The sequence below is a fragment of the Hylaeus volcanicus genome, unplaced genomic scaffold, assembly GCF_026283585.1.
Source record: "Hylaeus volcanicus isolate JK05 unplaced genomic scaffold, UHH_iyHylVolc1.0_haploid 12237, whole genome shotgun sequence".
Lineage (NCBI taxonomy): Eukaryota > Metazoa > Arthropoda > Insecta > Hymenoptera > Colletidae > Hylaeus > Hylaeus volcanicus.
Genome location: NW_026533172.1, coordinates 1,057,739 through 1,072,300, shown reverse-complemented (window position 1 = coordinate 1,072,300; position 14,562 = coordinate 1,057,739). Strand labels below are relative to the sequence as shown.

Sequence of the window (14,562 nt, the reverse complement as noted above, 5' to 3'; positions counted from 1 at the left end):
CCTATTACACGTTTACAAACTTTGCCAAATAAAACGGATCAAGTAAGGAATACAACAGTTATTGCTAAAATCTTTTGAATTATTAATGCAACAATGTAGTTTGGCAACATGCAGCGGGTTTATCAGGATACATCAATACAGAATGACCCCCACCGAAAATTCATTATTTTCAAGCAATGATATTTAACCCAAAGTATTTAAATAATTTGTTTAGTAAAATGTCTTGGAAATTCATACTTCGAAGTCATACAATCAGCCAAAGTGCTTTATTAATATATGTATCAATAAAAGCGATAAAGGGAACAGCACAACATATAGAAGGCCCAAGATTGAAATTCCAAACGCTGGTATCAATGTGAAGAGCGAACATAAATGCATTGGATACCAATTGAAGAATTTCGGATAAGACGAGTCACTAATTTTTTTAGGAGATAACGAGTCCGAATAAACGATTTCTGCAGGATTCAACGCTGAGGTTTCACTCAGTGTTTTCTTTTGATAATCTTTTTTTGTATCTTGAAGAAAACTCTTGGTATCATAGGTGGCATTCCAAAACAACTGCTTTTCCTTTATGCAACTATCGTAATGACCAGTTTCTTCTTGGATAACATTTTTTTCTTCTTTTTTGGTGATATTTTCGCTTTGGTTGTATACACCACATGTCGTGCTTCCATAGTCACACTTTGTTCGAAAGTCAACATCTTTTTCTTGATCCTTTATGACTTCTTCTTGTTTATGGTCTTCTGGTTCGCTTCGGCGCATCGCAACAATATTTTCCTTAGAAAACCCTTTTGTTTCTATGTTAACCAAGACATCTTGATTGCATTTGGTTTTTAGTCCTTTAATGATTTTAGCACTCATTTTTTTTTCTTTTTTTGTATATTCATTGCGCTACAGAGTAAAAAATAATTTTATTGTCAGGTCACTGAATATTAAAACTTTACTTTAATTTGTAATTTTTTTAAAGCCACTGAAATTTCTACGTTGAAAGGACTTTTCGAAAGAGCAGATTTAAAGGCCTAGGCAAAGTTTTAAATTTTAAGAAAACTGCGTTATGCAATAAACTATAACTACAATACTTCTTCTGCTTTCTCAAAGTCGTCAAGAAAGAAATAGGCGAGTCCTCTAACGCACGTGAGAACATAATAAAAAATGAATGTTACCATTGCAGCAGATCATTTAATGATTCTTTGAATCGGTAAAACGTTACCTACAAATACATTTTATTGTAAATAATCATAGCATTACAGTGTAGATAATATTGTACTGCTTATTTACTTCCGAAAATGAAAAAGTAAACTTCATGTTTTTTACAAACAGTACATTTTAATTAAAAACTCTATGTATTCTGTATACGAATAATTTTCGCCTATTTTTTTAGAACAAAAAACGTGTTTTGAGAAAAACATAGGTTTTATTTAAAATATGGCAACAAAATCCTAGCAATATATCTTTACGTAAAATAAAGGATTCTTATTAACTGGTTTTACCTGCGATAAAATCCTTTCGCATTGTCCGGGTCTATTTGTAATGCTAAACGACATTGGGTTAAAGCTTCTTCCCAGTCCTGTTTTAAAACATACTAAATGTTGTAACAATACTTTTGTAAACGCAAAAGAACCTTCAGTTTAATTTTACATTGTGCTAGGTTTAAATGACAAGCTAGCTTTTCTTTATTAAAACAAGCTTCTTCTTTTTCTGTGTCTGGAAATGTATAGTAAAAGTGTAAAAGAGCCTATAAATTAAAAAAAAAAAAAACAAGCTTAGTACGATGCCCATTTGGAAACATCTACAAAAAATGAAACTTACTTTCTGGTATTGTATCGCGCTTGAAGTGTAATCTTTTTTTAAGAAAGCCATGTTCCCTTCTTCGCGAAATCTGTTTATAAATTTAGTTCATAATATCATCGTTGCCTTGCGTTTCCAACAGTAAATTTACAACATATATCTTTAATTTCTTACAATATCTTAACTAAAAAGTTGTATAAGTAAGCACACAGATTTAACACTATGAGTATTTGAAGCTTGTTGCACAAGGAAAACACGTGTATAACAACATAACTCAATCTACCTTTTAGCTGCAAGCAATTTTTCCGCTGTAGGTTTTTCATAAATTTGTCGTTCCTATGAAAAATGCACAAATTAAACTAAGAAAAAAATTTTATCTTTGAAGTTTACCACTGTTTTATCACTTGAGCAACCCCCGATAAAGTCTTTGAAATTCTGTTTATCTATGTTCTCTTTGGTTTTTTTATTCTCTTCCTGTTCCTCCTCCTCCTCTAGCTTTTTAGCTAAAATATCCCATTTACTGTAATCTATACTTTTTCCTTTGAATTTTTTCTGCGAAAAAAATCAATAATTAGAGTCTTATAGAGCTTAAAAAATGAAAACTATTTTCATTAACAGTAATATAATTAATTGATATGCTTATTCTAACATTTTTCTAAATATTGAACCAACAATGGAAAAAGTTATCTATAAAAAAGAACAACATCAAAAATACAAGAAACGTCATTATTTAAATATATGTGATTCAATAATTTCGCATTAAATTTAAGTTACCATGAAAAAAAAAAAATTGCAATGTTTTATATATATATACATATTAGTAATGCGCTACCGATTTGCATAACTTAAATTAACATACATTTTGATTACTCTTGTTTATAACGCTTTCAACACTGGCATGCGTAACACATGGATGAGTTGAGTCATTGATAACAGCACAAGCAAACTCATAGGCTGAAGGAGTTGTAACAACCTCCATTTGTTCCAATTAAAATTTCAAAAGTTTCTGAACGTTCTGGTACACCTGTTGTAAAAAAAATGAAGTTTAATTAACATTTTAAAATCATTAGATGAATTTACCTTTTTTAATTTTATTAGGTGAAAAAAACGTACATTTACACATTTTCTAGTTTATAAATCACTATCTTTTTACTGTAAATAACGTTTGTTTGACTATAATGTTTTATTAAATCATGGTCGGGAGTACATACAAGAACAAGTCCAGAACCATTTGAACGTTAATGAACTTTTTTTTGTAGTCAATGTTTAGTAAAATTAATTTTTTTTGTAAAAGGCTTGTATTGTCGAGTCATTTACTATTCATTCTTTGTCATTCATCGTGTACAGCTCAAACAACGTATGACAGGTAAGAAAAAAGGAATGTCGTTTATCGTAATTGCCATGCTTCTATTCCTTATTAAACATTAAAATGTTTTACACAGAGATAGTTTACGTGAACTAGCTCAATTCCCACAACAGGTGGGTTGTGATAGTTCCCGTATCCTAAAACATGTACTTTTTTAGCATCGCTTTTCAGACGGACGCTTGTGTGCTTCACTTTTCGCACAGAACGATCGTGTGTAAGTATAGTAACTTTAAACAAAGTGTATTCTCACGTATAAGATATATAGATACACTAATTGTACTACAACTACTTCCCCTGATGGACAAACTGGACGCGAATGGTGTTTTTTAGCCGATCAGCTTCGTATTAGTACGGGATGATTTTTGAAATTATTGTTGATGGCGATTTTTTAGAAAATGAAAAAAACTGGGGTTATTGTAGCCCACCAATTGATTATAATTTCATCCGAGCAAAAGTAGGAGTAGATTTTTCTTTAATTTGTTTGTACATCTAGTCTTTTATTTAGGCCAATGAAGCTTTTGCTATAAAAGTTAATGAAGTTTCCAAGGTATTCTGTTATTTTAAAATGTATCCGAATTACACTGTCTCGAAAAATAGATGATAACACTTTTAGATTCTGAAAGAGCTAGATTGGAAGATGTTGAAAAGAGATATAATTTGGTACACATTCTAAACTTTTTGAAAAAAGCTTATTTTCATACGCAAATTTTCTAGACGTGTGGGCATCGTCGTGATATTACAGAAATAAGACTTCATAGAATTGAAGAACTTCTTAGCAAAGCAGAACGTAGTCTTGTTCAAATTCGATCGACGCGAGAAAAAACGTTTTACATTCAAAATAGTATAAAACAGCTTGAGGACCAATTACTACATCTCAAATCACTAAGCCCCGGCCCTCAAAATTGTGGTTCTGTTCAAGGCTACGAAGAGGAACCACTTGGAGATGGATTAAAAGCTGAATATTTTAAGAATGTATTTTTCAAAGGTGTTCCAGTCACTCAAGTTGATGAAAATATTGACTTTGAATGGAACGCTAGAGATCCTGCTCCCGGTGTGCCTTACGATGGTAAAATTATATTAGTTCAGAATGAATTGAATTAATCAACATTTCTCGATTAACATATAATATAAGGTTTTTCAATTCGTTGGAGTGGTTCACTTGAAGGTGTTTCTTACTTCACATACATTTGTGAAATTTAGCTTCATCAATATAATTTTTAGGACCGTATACTGGTGAGTACATTTTTAGCACCGTTGCCGATTGTGGAGCTCGAGTGTTCCTAAATAATAAACCTATCATCGTGGATCGGATGCCTTACCCTAAAACCCTTGAGGGTGTACCGCCGGAAGAAATTGAATTAGAACCTCCTTCTGAGCAGGATGGTCCTCGAAAAGTTTCATCGTTACCTATAATGCTCAATGCAGGAGAAAAACAGCACCTTCGGTAAAACATTTGCTATGACCAAGCGGCCTTTTAATGGTTTTTGTAGTGTTGAAATGCTCCATTCAAACCATCTGCGTTGGCTTCATATGGGTTAGAGAAACAGATAAATAGTAAAACAGATGAAAAGTATTGCTGTGCCGTTCTACTTTTAGATGATTCTTCTATTAAATTAATGTGGTCGACCTCATATTTTAAGGAGACTGTCATTCCTAAAAAGTATCTCTATCAAAGAAATCCCATTTCACTTATGAAAATTTCGGGGTATTGTTATACATTTAAGTACATTTACGTGACGTTTTTCTGGTTTCATTTTTTCCTAGGCTTAATCCTGACAATTATCAACTCTCTTTTCTTTACGATGGTGAATACATGTATAAAGGTGCAAGAAAGCTTTTTCTTTATGATACTTTAATTTGCTAATTTAAATTTTAGATAGTACAACGCATTACCTTGCTGATGTTCCCTTGATGTTCTAGTATGTCTTTCTAGCAGTTTACAATAGGAATATTGTAAAATCCGTATTATTGTTGTAGTGGATTGAAAATGATACGTGGATTGCAAAATCCCACTGACACAGCACTGACTTTTGAGATAACATCTGCAGCTACAATGTTTTTGGGAGCTCCAAAGGTAGTCGGTGCAAATATAAAACAATTCGAAAGTAAAAATGTTTTTAGAGAAGTGGATCTCCTCTCTTGGCACCGTGCGAGGGAACCTTTCGTATCACGGAGGATGTATTTTCCGTATACGAAGCGACATCTCGAGCCTCAAGGTGATGACTAGAAAATATTTAGGTATTTAATTATATCATGCATATGTAGAGCAACGTCTGTAAAACACTTTTCAGTGTATCAACATGACTTACCATCTGCTGGAATATTTAAATTTGATATACTCCAAAATGGAATACCATTTTTAATTTTTTTTAAACCCAGAAAAGTTTCACATGGATCCTGTGGTGGCACAACTATTTTGCTCTCAGATCCTACTAACACAAAAATTTTTTCGTCATGTGAAGCGTCTTCAACGGCTTCTTCTGAATTTAATTGTGAATATGGGTAAATAAGGAAGTTATACTTGACTATAAATATTAAATTTTTGGTTTGCGTTTAAAAATTGAGTAGTTTCGGAGAAATGCAAGCGGATCAACCATTTGGGTAAAAGCTCTAGACATTCATGTTTTGTTTTAAAATTTTTTATTTTTTGATATGTAATAGGACATGGAGAACTGCAGGAGGCAATGGGGTTGGGGAGTTGTAAGTTTAAACAACAGAAACAATTTTCTAAATGGAAATTCTTTTGTTACAGTCTAATTATTCGATTTAAAAAACAAGTGCAATTAAGCAAGTTTCGTTTCATCCCTCGAACTGATCCGATCACATGGCCATCCGAGATCACGTTATCGTTTGCAGAAAAACTTAATGATAATGTTGGGAAAACCAAAGTAACACGTATTGTGAGACAACCAAAATAGTAAATATATTTTTTTCTATAGGTACTTACAGTTTCTCACGCAGCTAATATGGACGCATTAAATTATCCTTTGGTACCATAGATTTTTTTAAATCATTCTAAAACTTCTTTTCTTTTTAAGAACTCTATCGTCACCAATTTCGTTAGAATAGAAGTGTCAAGGATGTACGTTAATGGAGAAGATACAGGAGGGTCAGTCACGGACGTTTATTAGTAAATTCATCGTGATTATTTTTCTATGTTAGATCTTTTGAAATATGGGGAACGGAGTGTGAGGAAGAACCTGAACTCGAAGAAACGCAAACGCCTTCTTTGCAAAAAAGTCTTACAACCAGTTACTCACATGAACCAACTAAGCAAAGTACCTCGTTTGTAAGTAAAGTTGCATATCCCTATAGTGCCGGTTACGTATTTATTTGAATGTTGTGTTTAATCCTCCTTAACATTATTTCTCAGATACAAAGCATTGACGAATGCAGTAAAACGTTAGAAAATATCTTTTTAGACCAACCTATTCATGTAGGAACTTCTCTTCATTTTCAATGTCCTGCGTCCTGTTTCAATAAGACACTAGAAAATTCAGGAACTTTTATACTATCTGAATTAAAAATTAAAAAAAAACATGAATCAAAAGAAAATTTACTGAGTTTTAACTCAAATAGAGCTTCCCATGTATTTGGATCATCCATATACGCTCCGGAATCCAGTTTATGTTTTGCTGCGGCACATATGGGTCTTTGTCAAATGGAAAATCAGTTGTCGAAAAGTGGGAGGTGCCCATTGACTGTCACTGTAGTTCCGTACAAGACATCATTTCCAGGTAAAACATAAAAAAATGAGTCGCTTCCTATAACAAGTACTTACGCTAGGAGAAGTACGAAACAATATTAAAAGCGAACCACATGGACCAGCAGAATTTGGACTTGCGCTGACGCTTTATAAAGCAGAAGAAATTCAAGGTCACAATGTAACGGTATGTATAAGCTGCCAATTCATTCATAAAAATAATGGAAAACAGTTGTGTATGAATTTTGTTTTATGCCTGTTGCACAACTAGTAAAAAGTAAAAGTGAATGTATTAAAATTGTTGAGAAAACATTAAATTTATGTAACTTGTTAGAGTGAAGCAGCTGAGTCTTACGCAATAGCTTTTCAATCCAGTAACATGGTAGCACCCCCTCAAGGATATCTGATAGATGATGGCCATAGGCTTGATGTTTCAGTAAAAAAATAATGAACCTTATAGTTTTTTAACATTTTCTTGTTGTTCCAAAAGAAGAAAAACACATCCCATATTATCTACGGATGGGATCGTCCAACGCAAGTCACTTATTGTATGAGAAAATAGATTATTATGTTCAGTAGCTTTATATAAACATTTTCACTAAACAGAACTCTTAACATTGTTTTTAGGTGAACAGCAATTGGACGAGCACCAAAATCCTTTAAATATTGGAGGTATTGAATTTCCACCAGACCCTGATAGTCCAGCATGTGAAGCATCTATGAGTGTAAGGGTTGGGGCTTTTATGGAATGAACTCTCTAGTTTCAAAATAGAAAACAAAATGTGTTTCTAATTTTTTTAAAGGATTGTGAACCGAATTCTTGGAGTATCATTCTTCCTCGCAATGGATTGTATCATATAGAGGTGCAAGTGGGGAATCCTTGTCATCCTATAGCAGGTAGGTTACAAAAAACCAAGTGAAATTTTGTTTAAAAAAAAATTTTTAAGGTATTCGACGGTACTACTTGAAAGCAAACAATGCTACTCTCGTGGATGGTGAAGAATTACCGAGAGGTCGTTTTTTCTGGTCCACAGCTGAAATTCCGGTTATAAATCATATTTTAACACTCACTGCAGAGTGTGATGTGCCAGAAGACTCTAAAAAAGAGCTTTGTACTTCTGCGGTAACTACGCTTATGAGTTTGAAAATTTCTACAGTTCAAACATCACATGCTTAAGCTGTTTTTGTTTTTTTTTTTTTAAACTAGCCATCTATTGATGAACAATTTTTGCATTTTTTATGAAGTGTCCTTTTTATTTACTAATTATTTCTTTTATGAATGCAATACTTACCTTAAAATAAAAAAAAAATATTTTTGTGTTACCAATATTACTCTACGACACCGCGCAATCGATACAAACAGACTACCCGACAAGTTTTTTTTTTGCGCTGAGAAGTAAAACATTTCAAAGAAGGATTTTTAACCAGCTTAACTCAAAAAAAATGGAAATACTTTTATCTTTCAAATTTATTACAATTTATTAAAAAAAGAAGAAAACAATTATTCATGGAAAAAATTGTGGAACCCGTGAAAGGAAACGAAGAGGGATGCTATTCTGTAATTCAAATCATTGAAAAGAAATTAATGCAAACGTTACATCATGAGTTCGGTCATGCTCAACACTCTTCCCATGACAAATCGGTTAAACAATTGTTTCGCATCACACGGCAAGGTTTGTGGAAGGCTTCTATTAGTAAGTTGCACAAAAAAAATTAAAATAATGTATTGTACTATAACTGAAAAGTCAGTGAAATTTTAGTTTATCTTCAACGGTTGTCGTTCTCGGTAATTACTGTATAACGAATTTAAATAAAAAAATTTTGAGTAATTATTGTTTGAAAAAGTAGAAGAGATCAGCTTCCGTTAGAGAAGTGTACTATCGGATGTCTCATCGTGTGAAGGTATAACTTTCTCTTTTTTTTTTTGAAGATAGTTCAAGAGTTAATATTTCTTTGACGCTCGTGCATTTGGATAATTGTTTAAACGTTATCTCAATATCCAAATACACCAATACCTCTGTGTGTTGGGTATTTCAAAACATGACGTTTTATCACACATCATGTTGAAAATACAGTCATTAATCTTTTATTTTATATTGCTTGTAGAATCAGCAAGTCATATCACGTCTACTTAAAGGTGGTTTTTTTTTTTCTTCGAAGTATCAGGGAAACGACATTTTTCAGGAATGTGTTCTACGTTAGGATGTTCTCGACATGATCTTGGACTCCGAGTGTCGGAAAAAGGTCTTGTGTTCGGGAATCTACAATTCAACTATGTCAGTTTTGTATAATATGTTTCTCTTTTCTCATTTTATCGCTCTTCAAAAAAAAAATTGGTATAACAAAAATAAAGAAATCGGAAACATTAAGCTGCGCGACGCATAGTAGGATACTTAAAAAAGCTGCATTGTCATGTTTATGTCGTGCATTACAAGATCATGTTTCATTAAGAAAATGTGGATTTTATGTATGACTTGTGTTTATTGCTAGTATCAGGACGTTTAATCTCAGAATTATTTTGCCAGGTTATAAAAAATTGTATTACAACTTTTAAGTATGATTAATTCTTGACTTTATTAGATAACGGATATTTCGGCACCCAAAAATGCCATTATCCTAATAGTAGAAAAAGAAGGTAAAAGTGTTTTACTCATTGTTTATATAATCCTGTCATGCGAACAATTAAGCTATTTTTCAGTCACTAGTTGAAGATTTGTGGAACCATAACGAATCCTTGTTCATTTTAATCACTGGTCGCGGATACCCAGGTCAGTTTAATGGCTTACAAAACGGTCTACCATGTCTTTAATCTTGTCTTAGATATCATAACGCGACGTTTTATTAACCATTTGCTAAGTATTTTAAATCCACCTACATACTACTTGGGTTAAAATAAAACGTATTTTGACGAATGAATCCTTTTATTTGTTATATTTCCTTCAGGAGATTATGATCCTCATGGTATTGGGATTTATCTGGTTTATCTTCTAGGTAATACCACACTTTTTTTAATTTTTATATTTTTGTACAGGAGGAAGTGATGTTGAAAGCCAAGATACTGGTGATTTATAGAATGAAATACGTATTACATAAAATGAATGTATAGGGACTTTGGCGATTCATTGGCTTGGGCTCCACTACAAAGGTGAGTCAGTTTGATGAAAATGTTACTGTTGGGAGTGAAACAAAAATTTTAGATGTACAAAACCTTCCAAGCAGAGTACGGTCTGCTACGGTAGTGAAGATTTTGCGTTATAGATTTTTAAAAGGTTTTCAGTAGTATTTCCCAAAAAGAAAAAAAGCTTCTTGACAATTTCTTGAAAAATCCACGTTTAAACGTAATCGTGTAATTTGGGGCTTATTTTATTTCCTGATATGAACACTCGGTTAGGGTTTTCCTAAGATTCAAAAAGAGCTCCATATAATGAATGAAATACAATTAAAATGTGAGCTTGAGGTACGCAATCAGAAGGTTTTAAAACCAAAAAAGTGTCAAAACAGCTCCAAGTTACTTAAAAATGTATTTTATAGGCACTCCATATGTTTGGATCAAAATATCTTTTATCTAGTATAATTGCTAAGAAAATTTATGCAAAAGAAATACTAATGTAAAGGATTTTTTTTTTTATATGAAAATGTTTTGTGACGGCTTTAAGATATTACAAGAGCCAAAGTCAAGTCTGGCCACGTTTAAATTATCTTGCTTCGTATTGCATTACTGAAAAAAAATGTACATATACATAAACAGAAATCTAAAGGAACAAAAAACAAACATTTTCGTGTCCTTCGTTTATAAAAAATACGGCATCCACAACTTCGACATCTCACCGCTGAAGTTGGTTGCAAAATTACATCATAACCACAATCTATAAGCAGCAAATACATCAATAGGAGGAAACTTTTTGTACAAAAACACCATTCAAATATTACCACTACAAATATACGTCACGGGTTCTGACGCTGGTTGAGAATAATCGAAATCCATCGATTCGCAAGTTGTGTGATAGCGTAACGGTAAAATTAACAAACTTTACACTATATGAATTCAATTCCGTTCTGGTTATCGAAGAGAAACTGAGTGACTCATGCGGTATCAGATTATGATCCAAGTTGTCTACCAGACGGATTAGTGATTGTTCGAACCAAGAATTTAGTTACGTTTATTTATTCTAAAAATCAATTAAATAATTTAATTTTGTGCTTGTAAAAAAAACGAATATTACTTAGTGAAAATCTTATTAAATTTTTTTTTGGAATAACTTTTGTATTGATAATGACGCAGAATACAAGTAAAAAATTTCACTTCAATTAATCGATAAGACTGTGTTAAAAAATAATTGGTTCTTATTTCAAATTTTGAGAAAAGGTACAAGAACACAACTGATGTAGTGAAACACATTTTGCTTCTTCAACAAGCATACACATAAATATGAGTAATGTAGCAACTGTTTTAGAGCACGAGGTATTTCCAATAAAGGTTTATCGAGTATGTTTTTTTTTAATTTCGGACTGTAATATATAGAGTCTTTGTATTACACAGTTCTTCTTTTAATTCGTGAACAAGTTTATCAAAAATGAATTCCTTTGTGATTGTAACTTGCTTTCAATAAAAAGCTATGACAGCAATCAAAAGTTAAGAATTTGTTCACTTGTAAAGTTTTTTTTTTTCTAACATATTGTGAGAAGAACGCTGGTGTTGCATGCACAATTCTTATCGTATAAGTAAAAGATTCAAGGTTTAACATCTTAGAATTTCTTGAATTTGAAAAATTAAGCGAATTCGCTGCTTTTGTCGGATGAAAAAGTAACTGTAACTGGTGTTGAGGATGTCATGCAACACAGCTTTGTACCTGAAACTGAAGATAAAAAAACATCAACAAATCATAACGTATAGAATCCAAGGAGAGTGACATGTTAGTGTATCAATAAGGAAATACGGTAGATATTAATGATTTTCGGTTATTTTATTAAGTAATTTTCTCTAAGTGTGAATAAGGAAGAAACTTTAAATTCGAGTCTCGTTTGAGTAGAACTCAGATCCAATGCTGTTTAGAAAAAAGTTTAAGATGCCTGGACGTAGCGTCTTAGGGAAGAAAGATTGTAAAAAACTTTTTGCCTACATACATGACAAAAATTTTAATTTGGATGGAAAATCGGAAAATGAATTGATGAACATTTCTGAAGAAAATACTTTTATAAAAGTACCTCAAACTAAAATAACTGTTTATTATAATCATCAAGGCAACCCCATGTTTTTTAAAGTGGATCAACATGTTGATCCTGGATTTTTCTATATTCCTACAATTTATGCTTTAAAACAGATACCTCATTTGATCCCTTGCTTCACCATTCATCCTGACGTGAGTCGTTTTATTCTTGGAGGGGCCGATTTAATGACCCCTGGAATCATGTTATCCAATAATGATAAACTACTTTACCCTTCTCAATTTAATAAAGGAGATGTGTTTGGAATACGTATTCTTGGTAACGAAATACCCTTTGCTGTTGGTGTCACGTGCCTTGATCACACATTGTTTCAACAAGGGAAAGGAAAAGCTTTAGAAGTATTTCATGTATACGGAGATGCTCTTTGGGTGACAGGGACTGATGCTTCCAGAATATTGCCGAAAGGGATACTTGACATGGGCGTGGGGTCAAAATTAAGCGTTGATGAACCTGTTGGGGATGTAGAAGTGCGGAAACATCCGGATGGTCTAGTGGAAAAGGAAGGTAGAATAAAAAAAAATAACCATCATTCGTTATATACGTGTGATGCAGATTCCATTGAAAAAGAACAAAAAAAGGAGAGCTGTGATGATTGTATGATAGAATCACATACTATCGGAGAAGAAATGATCAAAGACAAAATGAAAGAGAAGGGTTCTAAAGTTTTTACTGAAGTTGAATGGCCTGTTCAAATCATTGATACATTTTTAGAATTGGTTTTATTACATGTTTTATATACCACACTGCGTGATAATGATTGTCCTTTCGATTCTTCTGGTTTATATAGTTTGATGGGACAACAAGCAAGCGAAATTCCTTTTAAAATTGTTCTTCTTAAGTGTTTACAGAAAAAAGAAAATTGTACTGTAGAATGTCTTACTGAAGAAGATTACATTATACAAAGTCGTAGTTTGTGTCAAAGCATACCTGGTTTTGATCTTGAAAAAGGGTACCATCTTCCTTGTGACGTGAAACGATCATCTTATCGAAGGTTTAATAAATTTCTTCAATATTACAGCAAAGATGTGAAGCTTCTAATCCTTCGTAAGCTAAGAGATAGTGAGAGCTTGAAAATCGTCACAATTCAACGACTGCACCCTTTATACGTCAGTTATGCTAAAATTCATCAACAACTAGCAACTGATTTCAATAAACAAAATTCACATTCATTTATAAACTTAAACACAACATTCAAAGCTCCCAGTAAAAATTTTAAATTCCCAGTGCTTAAGAATGAAATTGTAGAACAGCAAGACAATAAAGTAGAAGGATGGTGTGTTATAAAACTTTACCAACCGAATTCCTGTAGTCTTAGTATTTTTAAAGAAATCGGTATCGTACCACGTTATCTAAATAAATTTTATGATAAGTCTCAATGTTTTGAAGCTGTAGCCGCCTATATAAACAATCATAAACTTTTGATAAAGCAAGACTCAGGAACAAATCAGGTCATTTTAGACTCAACATTGAAAAGTTGTGTTTTAACTCGGAAGCATAGACAAAAAACTAAAGAAGATGTTCCTATTCATCTTCCTTATCAAGATGTTCTGAATCAATTTCTGTCTCTCTTATCCATTTATCATGGAGTTTTTATGCAAAGATCTACCGATTCCAATGATATGAATCAGGAGAATCTTCGAGTGTATCAAGGTGAAATGAAAACAATTCATATTAAAGAAGAAAAACGTCAAGGAACAAAGTGCATTACCACAATTCAAAATCTTTATCTATTCGATGTTGACGCGAAACGACTTGCGGAATTATTGAGACAATCGGTAGCCGCTTCAGCACGTGTTGTTTGCGCGAAAGGTACGGAGACCAGCAAAATTGAAAATTCTCTTGTCCTTATTCAAGGCTCCAGTTCTATGGCTGCGATTGACATTCTCACTCAGCAATTTGGTGTTCCAAGGAAATATATTACAAAATCATAAGGTTTTACCTATTTTCAAGAAGATGCACACCGTTTTCTTCTGCACATTTATTACGTAGTTTCTACAAAGGAATGTCACTTTTGGAGACATCAGAATCTATATTTACTTAATAAGATACTCTAAGAACATGACATATTTTTTTTAACATCTTCTCTGTACCTACCAATGATAGCCGGTGCACATGTGAGACTTATTGTTGTTGACTATTGATATGGCTTAAACATACCAACGAAAAGGTGCCACGAAAAAGTTTAGTGAAGCAACCGTGTTTGTTTTCGAGTTTTTACTTTGTTTTACAAACGGAAAAAAACTTTTAAAAGATAACTCCCAACTTTTTTCTTAAGACGAATAAATGTAGTGAGCATTCTACAATTTGTAATGAATTGGCTACCCTCCGTAATGTCAAACCTAAGAAACACATTACTATCTTTCTCTTAGCGACGTTCGTTAAGTTGCTAAATTATCAACTTTTCTAATGACGCTACGTACCACATTAAAAAATTGACTATCTTTGTTTATGAATAAAATTTTTAAATTATAAAAGCATG

The 14,562-nt window shown here is 32.6% G+C and overlaps 4 protein-coding genes and 1 long non-coding RNA gene across 13 annotated transcripts; 3 read left to right on the top strand and 2 right to left on the bottom strand.

The window, feature by feature from the left end:
* Window positions 1-38: 38 nt before the first annotated feature.
* LOC128883801 (uncharacterized) lies at window positions 39-2,947 on the bottom strand. 2 transcript variants are annotated; one of them, XM_054136530.1, is made up of 10 exons: window positions 2,869-2,947; window positions 2,648-2,812; window positions 2,179-2,340; window positions 2,072-2,124; window positions 1,810-1,879; window positions 1,622-1,735; window positions 1,491-1,567; window positions 1,080-1,125; window positions 945-1,019; window positions 39-891 (listed from the first exon to the last, which is right to left on the bottom strand). In XM_054136530.1, exons 2-10 carry the CDS (start codon window positions 2,765-2,767, stop codon window positions 253-255), a joined length of 1,356 nt encoding a protein of 451 aa, XP_053992505.1. In that variant the 5' UTR covers window positions 2,768-2,812; window positions 2,869-2,947; the 3' UTR covers window positions 39-252. The 2 variants fall into 2 exon arrangements, with proteins under 2 accessions (XP_053992505.1, XP_053992506.1); XM_054136531.1 differs by having other exon boundaries at window positions 2,182-2,340.
* Window positions 2,948-2,999: 52 nt separating this feature from the next.
* On the top strand, window positions 3,000-8,178 carry LOC128883794 (uncharacterized). Its single transcript, XM_054136503.1, has 30 exons — window positions 3,000-3,154; window positions 3,231-3,267; window positions 3,313-3,368; window positions 3,420-3,502; window positions 3,547-3,608; window positions 3,660-3,701; window positions 3,752-3,814; window positions 3,869-4,220; window positions 4,287-4,319; window positions 4,376-4,598; window positions 4,645-4,688; window positions 4,751-4,859; window positions 4,919-4,977; window positions 5,031-5,073; window positions 5,132-5,228; window positions 5,276-5,370; window positions 5,420-5,656; window positions 5,723-5,755; window positions 5,816-5,854; window positions 5,907-6,042; window positions 6,094-6,144; window positions 6,193-6,263; window positions 6,317-6,443; window positions 6,528-6,891; window positions 6,941-7,044; window positions 7,192-7,293; window positions 7,348-7,405; window positions 7,485-7,582; window positions 7,661-7,754; window positions 7,805-8,178. Exons 1-30 carry the CDS (start codon window positions 3,051-3,053, stop codon window positions 8,032-8,034), a joined length of 3,246 nt encoding a protein of 1,081 aa, XP_053992478.1. The 5' UTR covers window positions 3,000-3,050; the 3' UTR covers window positions 8,035-8,178.
* On the bottom strand, window positions 5,873-7,075 carry LOC128883806 (uncharacterized). Of its 3 annotated transcripts, none has more exons than XR_008459114.1 (6): window positions 6,936-7,075; window positions 6,715-6,861; window positions 6,583-6,669; window positions 6,415-6,509; window positions 6,102-6,354; window positions 5,873-6,015 (listed from the first exon to the last, which is right to left on the bottom strand). It is a non-coding gene; the product is annotated as an uncharacterized LOC128883806 (long non-coding RNA). The 3 variants fall into 3 exon arrangements; XR_008459112.1 differs by having other exon boundaries at window positions 6,437-6,509; XR_008459113.1 differs by having other exon boundaries at window positions 6,437-6,509; window positions 6,726-6,861.
* A 28-nt stretch (window positions 8,179-8,206) lies between the features above and the next one.
* LOC128883802 (meiotic recombination protein SPO11-like) lies at window positions 8,207-11,028 on the top strand. 6 transcript variants are annotated; one of them, XM_054136533.1, is made up of 18 exons: window positions 8,225-8,551; window positions 8,603-8,643; window positions 8,706-8,759; window positions 8,964-8,994; window positions 9,042-9,133; window positions 9,211-9,241; window positions 9,348-9,382; window positions 9,438-9,492; window positions 9,545-9,625; window positions 9,678-9,743; window positions 9,801-9,848; window positions 9,889-9,918; window positions 9,964-10,002; window positions 10,055-10,077; window positions 10,127-10,195; window positions 10,249-10,314; window positions 10,389-10,871; window positions 10,927-11,028. In XM_054136533.1, the coding sequence occupies exons 1-17, from the start codon at window positions 8,365-8,367 to the stop codon at window positions 10,467-10,469; spliced, it is 1,029 nt and encodes a 342-aa protein (XP_053992508.1). In that variant the 5' UTR covers window positions 8,225-8,364; the 3' UTR covers window positions 10,470-10,871; window positions 10,927-11,028. The 6 variants fall into 6 exon arrangements, with proteins under 6 accessions (XP_053992511.1, XP_053992508.1, XP_053992510.1 ...); XM_054136535.1 differs by lacking the exon at window positions 10,927-11,028 and having other exon boundaries at window positions 9,908-9,918; window positions 10,389-10,463; XM_054136537.1 differs by lacking the exon at window positions 10,927-11,028 and having other exon boundaries at window positions 8,448-8,551; window positions 8,607-8,643; window positions 10,389-10,788.
* Window positions 11,029-11,923: 895 nt separating this feature from the next.
* LOC128884471 (eukaryotic translation initiation factor 2D-like) lies at window positions 11,924-14,014 on the top strand. The gene is made up of 4 exons (XM_054137902.1): window positions 11,924-12,587; window positions 12,636-12,799; window positions 12,932-13,032; window positions 13,102-14,014. The coding sequence occupies exons 1-4, from the start codon at window positions 11,924-11,926 to the stop codon at window positions 14,012-14,014; spliced, it is 1,842 nt and encodes a 613-aa protein (XP_053993877.1).
* Window positions 14,015-14,562: the final 548 nt, after the last annotated feature.

Coding starts and splice junctions, on each gene's coding strand:
- LOC128884471 (XM_054137902.1), top strand. CDS start 11,924: ATGCCTGGACGTAGCGTCTTAGGGAAGAAAGATTGTAAAAAACTTTTT. Junction 12,800..12,931: donor TTGATACATTTTTAGAATTG/GTTTTATTACAT, acceptor AAGTGTTTACAG/AAAAAAGAAAATTGTACTGT. Junction 13,033..13,101: donor GGTTTTGATCTTGAAAAAGG/GTACCATCTTCC, acceptor TCAATATTACAG/CAAAGATGTGAAGCTTCTAA.
- LOC128883801 (XM_054136530.1), bottom strand. CDS start 2,767: ATGGAGGTTGTTACAACTCCTTCAGCCTATGAGTTTGCTTGTGCTGTT. Junction 2,125..2,178: donor GCTCAAGTGATAAAACAGTG/GTAAACTTCAAA, acceptor CATTTTTCATAG/GAACGACAAATTTATGAAAA. Junction 1,880..2,071: donor AAATTGCTTGCAGCTAAAAG/GTAGATTGAGTT, acceptor ATTTATAAACAG/ATTTCGCGAAGAAGGGAACA.
- LOC128883794 (XM_054136503.1), top strand. CDS start 3,051: ATGTTTAGTAAAATTAATTTTTTTTGTAAAAGGCTTGTATTGTCGAGT. Junction 4,221..4,286: donor TCCCGGTGTGCCTTACGATG/GTAAAATTATAT, acceptor ATATAATATAAG/GTTTTTCAATTCGTTGGAGT. Junction 5,756..5,815: donor CAAGCGGATCAACCATTTGG/GTAAAAGCTCTA, acceptor GATATGTAATAG/GACATGGAGAACTGCAGGAG.
- LOC128883802 (XM_054136533.1), top strand. CDS start 8,365: ATGGAAAAAATTGTGGAACCCGTGAAAGGAAACGAAGAGGGATGCTAT. Junction 10,003..10,054: donor GCTTGGGCTCCACTACAAAG/GTGAGTCAGTTT, acceptor CAAAAATTTTAG/ATGTACAAAACCTTCCAAGC. Junction 10,078..10,126: donor TACAAAACCTTCCAAGCAGA/GTACGGTCTGCT, acceptor GATTTTTAAAAG/GTTTTCAGTAGTATTTCCCA.